We start from the raw sequence: 7500 nt of genomic DNA on the forward strand, positions 1-7500 counted from the left end.
GGTTGCAAATAGTGTTGCCTTCCCAAGGGCATTACACATTTGCAAAATTTTAATGGATGCAGGTTGACTTTTATCTGGTGGCCCGTAGGAAGCGAGAGAGAGAGAGAGAGAGAGAGAGAGAGAGAGAGAGAGAGAGAGAGAGAGAGAGAGGAATGTCATGATATATATATATATATATATATATATATATATATATATATATATATATATATATATATATATATATATAGAGAGAGAGAGAGAGAGAGAGAGAGAGAGAGAGAGAGAGATGAGAGAGAATGGCATGAAAGAGAAAAAGAAAAAAAAAGAAAACAATGGTATGAGAGAGAGAGAGAGAGAGAGAGAGAGAGAGAGAGAGAGAGAGAGAAATGAGAGAGAAATGAAAAAGAGACCTCACTAAACGCATTAATTGTTAAGAGTATTCTATATTTGCAGTTCCGACCCGTGGGGTGACGGAATAACGTCCAATGTGGAAGTAAAAGTTTTAGGGCCCAACATTAGCACGATGTTGTTTTATTAACACAATCCGCTGGTTGTCATGACCTTTCCTTTCCAATAACTTTTGCGCACGACCTTTCCAGGTCTACTCTCCTGTTCCCCCCTACCATCTTCTTTTCTTTCCACACGACCAAACCTTCCAACGCTATAATCAGTCCTTTCATCCACGCCAATCTTTTTCAACTTATTCATATTTAGATATTCTTCACTTTTCTAATTCATTTTACAACATATACACTACGCAAACACAGCTTCGCTATATACTATTATTTCCATAAATTATAAATCTGAATATATGTATATAACTATATGTATATATACAGCATATATATTATATATATACTATGTAGCATATATATATATATATATGAAAGCCAGAGAGACATTAATAATATTTTCCTTTTCTTTTCTTCCAGCTATAACAGTTCGGTATCTTACCCGCAGATTTATCGGCGAATATAAATCTCAAGTTGGTAAGTAAAATATATTAACTTTCTGTATTTATTTCTGCAACTACCTTGAAAATAAACACGAACACGCGTATACATACGTACATGTATATATAAGACTTGTGAGTATTATAACTGTAAAATATATTTGTATATATAGATATACAGTACATGTAATGTATATATATACATACATATATATGTATGTATATATATGTATATTTATACATATATATATTATATATATATATATACATACATACATATTGGAAAGAGGAGGATATGCAGTAAATTACATCTGATACAGTTTTTAATCAGTTCACTGGAATATTTATTTTCATTATAATAAACACAGTATCAGTAAAAATCTCCAGTGCATGGAGAAATATTTTAATCGATTACTGCATTTGAACAGAAATTTAAAACCCCATGAAACACGCACTGAAATATTAAGAATAAATAAATCGTACCTGTAACTACATGAATAAATAGCAAGTTAAAAAAAAGAAAAACAATAGTTAAATGACATCCGTAACATGACCACCTTAGTGATTCTTATATATCATAGTTTAACTTAGTGATTCGAATATATCATAATTTATCTTTTTATTTTTTTAAGATCAATGTGTCCATTTTAACCGGCAAATTTCGCACTGATGTTAAACAAGAAGAAACTGAAGAAAACCAACAAATAAAAAAAAAGTCCAGCAAAACAGTTTATGAGTAAAGGAAAAATAATTATACCTGGAGAAAAGCTGATAAGTGCACTTTCTTACCTTCATTACAGGAGAATCGATAGCTTCCGGAAGTAGTTACTTTGACAGCGTTAATAATTAACTTTCCTCCTGCTTTCTCTCTCTCTCTCTCTCTCTCTCTCTCTCTCTCTCTTGACATACTCATAGTAACAGTGGACTACACGCGTCAATGATAAAATCAGAAGAAGAAGACGAAGAAGAAGAAGAAGAAGAGGAAGACAATGCCAGTCAAAATATTTATTTGTGAAGTTACGAATTAGAGATAAGAGGGGGGGGGGATGGTTTTGCATATATATCAGTCTGAAAAAATCTTGAATATACTAATAAATGAATCGACTATTTTTAATGGGGAATCAGTATTACAGAAACTTAGGAAACATAATCACACCTTATGATGAAGTCATTGTACAGATGATTTTAGTTGGATATCAAATGATAAACTCCCTTTGCAGAACGTGAAATGAAGAAGCAGAGCCTAATGATTGGGAAGTGGAAGTCATAGCAAAAATACCATAGAAATGTGATCCAAGTGAATGTAGTAACTACAGGGGAATAGCACCTACGTCGGTCTTCATGAAAATGCCCATCCCAAACAAGGTGAAGAAAGAATGTGACAAAATACTTAGAGGTGAAGAAGTTGTTTTAAGACGAATTTTGCAACAGAACATGGAATTTTAAAGTCCCTTGTTCTGACTGATACTATGGCAGGTCTTACGTCATTTTGGTATTACCATTAAAAATGCAATACTAACTGGAACTGTCTTTGAACGATCCAGATGCAAGGTTAATATTCATGGGATCTCGTCAAGTGGATTTGCAATAAGCAGTTGGAGGCTGGAGCGAAAGGTTATGGCAACCTTGATGTTTGCCTTTTTCATGAATTATATAATAAAAACAAGTAAAAAATGCGCCGAAGTTTCTTTGGTGCAATAGAAAAAGTTAAGTATACCTTAGTTTTACCAGACCACTGAGCTGATTAACAGCTCTCCTAGGGCTGGCCCGAAGGATTAGACTTAGTTTTCTGTACAACGTATCATATAATGTTGTATAAAACTATCCTACGACCGGCCAGCGGCTCAGTTGCTCCCCAGATACGGTTACGTTAGGGTACGTCGCACGCCTCTGGAAAGCGCCGCCAGACGCACGATCCACGGCTAACCTTAACCTTAAATAAAATGAAAACTACTGAGGCTAGAGGGCTGCAATTTGATATGTTTGATGATTGGAGGGTTGATGATCAACATACCACTTTGCAGCCCTCTAGCCTCTGTAGTTTTTAAGATCTGAGAGCGGACGGACAGAGAAATTCGTCACGATTGTTTTCTTTTTACAGAAAACTAAAAACGACTGGAAACGGAGGAAATTACGTACTGTTTTAATCAGTTGAACACCGGAAGAATGACAATACTTATCTATACACCTAGAGAGAGTAGAATTAGAAAAAAAAAGAATAATGAGGACAGCGCATACACAAAGGGATGAAATCACATTGGGAGGAGAAAAGATTATTGTGGATGGTTCTTCATATATTCAGGAATAGTGACACCCAATATAGATTCTCTTGAGTTGGAATTTAGTGAAAGACAAATAAAGGCAAATCAAACAACGACAGGCTTAATAATAGGAAATGGAATGTAAAATTTAGTCCAATGGCCAAGCGCTGGGACCTGTGAGGTCAATCCTCTGAGAGGGAAATCGAGGATAAAGAAATTTAAAGGTGTAACGGGAGAAAACCTCGCAGTAACACTATCAAACAATTGTTAGGAGAAGCTGGAAGGTAAGAAGGAAGAAAACGAATATGAATGGATGTACAGTAAAATGAATGAAAGGGGATACAACTAGGAGGCCAAAGGGACGCTGCAAAGAACCTTATGTAATGCCTACAGTGCACCGCGTGAGATGCACTGTCGGCGGGCTGAACAAGACTTGGAACCAACTCAAATAAACTGAATATACATTATTAGGAACTCGACAGCTATACGAACATAAATCACTGTATCCGAAAGATTTCCTTGCTTTAAAGCTTCATGGAGGGTATCAGACATCAAATGGCAGGATAGAGCGAGAAATGATACCGTAAGGAAATTGTAGAAGTTTCATATACAGTATACATGAGATAATGATGTATGGGAGATGGAGATGGCTTGGACATGTCCGTCTCACCAACCTGCCCTGGAGAGAAGAGTATGCAATAGCACATCAGCTGGGCTCCTGTGGTCAACAGAAGAGTTGGAAGAACCCGACCTACTTGGATGAAAACCATATATATATATATATATATATATATATATATATATATATATATATATATATATATATATATATATATAAAAAATGTGTGTATAGATATATGATGTGTATATATATACATATTCATATATATATACATATATCTATATTTTCTCTATATATATATATATATATATATAATATATATATATATATATATATATATATATATATATATATATATATATATATATATATATATATATGCGTGTGTGTGTCTGTGTCCTAAACAGGAAGTCCTACCAACAAAAAACAAATCAATATCTAACATAAACTTTGTTGCCATGCAAACCCTCAGACGCTACAGTAATTTTAATAACAACCGCCTGAAGGTCAAACGAATTATACTTCTTTCGATAGGTATAGATAAGGAAGCTCTCTCTCTCTCTCTCTCTCTCTCTCTCTCTCTCTCTCAGTAATTATCCCCGTCTTGTTACCAGCGGAGCCTGAGGCAACCTCCCTCACGTCTAATACGTGTAATTCGCGTTCACTTTTATCGGACCAGGAACTAATGATATATTGATCGCGGCCGGTAAGCCAGGAGGGAGAGTCGGTGATTGCTTAGTTACCCATACATGAGAAATCCCGTTTTCTATGAGATCCAGAAAGATCTCACTGGACAGGTTTTGTTTGTTTGTTTTGATAATCTAACGTATCCTGGTGTTGCAAAGGAAACCAAATAAATAACTAAATAAATAAATAAATAAACAAATAAATAACTAAATAAACGGAAAGAGGGAACGAAGAAAATAACCAGCTAAAGGAATAATAACAAGGCTTTTCATTTTTTCCATTACGCATGCGTGATATGTTTGATAACTTGCCGATGCAAATTATATAATGGCACGCCATTCATTCGCTGTCGCAATCTTTCTTTTCAACGTAAATATTTCATTACTACTTCCTTTGATGACTGATATAACGTTGTTTCTCCTATTAGGTTCAAAGAGCGAATGTCTCAAGAGTTGATAATTGTAGCCCAAGTTGGCTGTTTAAGGTATGGAACAACAACAAAAACAATAATAATAATAATAACAATTATTATTATTATTATTATTATTATTATTATTATTTGAAATACTATTACTCCTCCTAATACATAAACAAGGCAAAAAACACGATTGAACCCATCTGACAATAATAATAATAATAATAATAATAATAATAATAATAATAATAATAATAATAATAATAATAAACATTTATATAATATAACAAAAGCAATGATAAGGAATAAAGGAAAGTTCAATAAGAGATAAAATTAAACAGCAATAACAAAAGAGATATTGACAGGACCATAATAAAGGGTTAAAACAACAATAATAATAAACAGCAAATTACAATGGAATTGTGACTTTGATCGCTCCAGTAGGTATAATATTAACCAAAATAACGTCACTGGAAGATAATGAGTTAAATATAGTTAGTATGAAGCCCTACTACAAAATTAATATATAAATGAATAATCAAAATAAAGTAATACACGCCATTATAACGCAATAATGTTGTTGCTCTATAGCCAGAGAAATAACAATAACAACCCTTGTTATGATACGAACACATGCAAACATGAAAACAACGGCTTATGATGCAATCGAACCGGGCGTTGTTAGCTGATTCTGAGCTATAAACTGGCGTCACAACATCTGTGGTCACAGATTAGTGAGAAAGCCGGACAAACAAAATAGCACGAAGAGGAATATAACATCTATAATTCTCTTGTTCTAAACAAAGACGAATAATAATAATAACATTAACGCATAAATCATAACCTATGTCAAACCAATGTGATGATAACATTAAAACGTCACGCCAATGTGATTACAGCAAAACGTCACAAGCCACGTAATTATAACATTAAAGCGTCACAACCAATGGAATTACAACATCGAAATATCACAATCATTGTAATTACAACATTAAAACCTCGCAAAAGTCCTGTAAGGAGCAGCAATAAAAATTAAAATACTGTTGACGGGGAAATCATCGGAGCAACAACATCATCAACAAAATAACAACAACAAAGGTGGCAACAGCAGCATAAACAACTGTATTCATATTATATGCGGAACGACGAAAAGGTAAAACAACTTACATACTTTCGTCATCAGCAAAAGTTTTTAAGATCAGATTCGTCAAAGCAACAACAATACACTGGAAATCCCAACAACATTAACTACAAAATAATAACAACATATAAAGTTACTGCGATATATATATATATATAATATATATATATATATATATATATATATATATATATATATATATATATATATATATATATATATATAAAAGATTTAGCAACAACAACAGAACACTGTAAACACTAAAAACAATAACAACAACAATAGCAACAACAACAACAATAAAAAAAAATTACAAAATCAGAGAAGTCTTCTATTGGTTACATGGAAGAAACAAATAAATAAAAGTTCACAGAAATAAAAGCCAAAACATCCAAACTAACCGAAGAAGCAACACAATCCCTTTAAGTAAATATCAGCAAAACCTGAAGAAACAACAACATCCAACAACAGAGACAACAACAACAACAAGAGCGGCATCAAAAGCTTTTGAAGTTACCAAATTAGCAGCGTCTTCCATTGGCATACTACGCAACAAGCTTAAACACACAAACACACACACACACACACACACACACACACAAGACACCTAATAACAAAAACAGCATCTCGCCCCTTTCATAAGCAAAACACACATGCACACGCACACACAAACACTTACGCCATTGATTCCAGTACACACACACAGCCAATCCATCCATCGATTCTAGGCCAATTGCTCAAACGACTTTCCAGGAACCTGGAATCGCCACGAGAAACAGGAAATGTGGCTTCCAGGAGCCACCACGCGGGAAGGTGTGGCTGAAGGCGGCTTTAAAGATGCCTTGGGATTGGGACTGGAATGTGTGTGTGTGTGTGTGTGTGTGTGTGTGCGTGAGAGAGAGAGAGAGAGAGAGAGAGAGAGAGAGAGAGAGAGAGAGAGAGAGAGAGAGAGCGAAAATGGAGTTAGTTCACTAGTGGAGAAACAGAGTAAGCGAGATAGAGAGAAAGGGAGGTAATCGGTAAGGTTATTTTGACAAAATGTAACGTTTCTTTTTTCAGAGAGAGAGAGAGAGAGAGAGAGAGAGAGAGAGAGAGAGAGAGAGAGAGAGAGAGAGAGAAGGAATTAGTTCACAAATGGAGAAATAGAATAAGTGAGGCAGAGAGGAAAGGGAGATAATCAGTAAGGTAATTTTGACCAAGAGTAACGATTTTGGCAAAAAGTAACGTTTTTACTTTAGACACACACACACACACACACACACACACACACACACACACACACACATATATATATATATATATATATATATATATATATATATATATATATATAGAGAGAGAGAGAGAGAGAGAGAGAGAGGAGAGAGAGAGAGAGAGAGAGAGAGATTGGTTTAAAAAATCAAACATGTTATTAATCGCAAAATACATTAAAACTCTGAT

At 34.3% G+C, this 7500-nt stretch overlaps 1 protein-coding gene and 1 long non-coding RNA gene across 2 annotated transcripts in view; one reads left to right on the forward strand and one right to left on the reverse strand.

Annotated features, from left to right (window-relative positions):
* The window catches only part of LOC136846557 (uncharacterized), a 329941-nt gene that overhangs the window by 239027 nt on the left and 83414 nt on the right, over positions 1–7500 (reverse strand). The gene's annotated exons all lie outside the window — the stretch shown is intronic.
* LOC136846556 (uncharacterized) overlaps positions 1–7500 on the forward strand; it is a 171975-nt gene that overhangs the window by 139859 nt on the left and 24616 nt on the right. Inside the window, 1 exon segment of the mRNA XM_067117415.1 lies at positions 915–971. Coding sequence (XP_066973516.1) covers positions 915–971 — 57 coding nt within the window.

This window comes from Macrobrachium rosenbergii, chromosome 15 (assembly GCF_040412425.1).
Source record: "Macrobrachium rosenbergii isolate ZJJX-2024 chromosome 15, ASM4041242v1, whole genome shotgun sequence".
NCBI lineage: Eukaryota > Metazoa > Arthropoda > Malacostraca > Decapoda > Palaemonidae > Macrobrachium > Macrobrachium rosenbergii.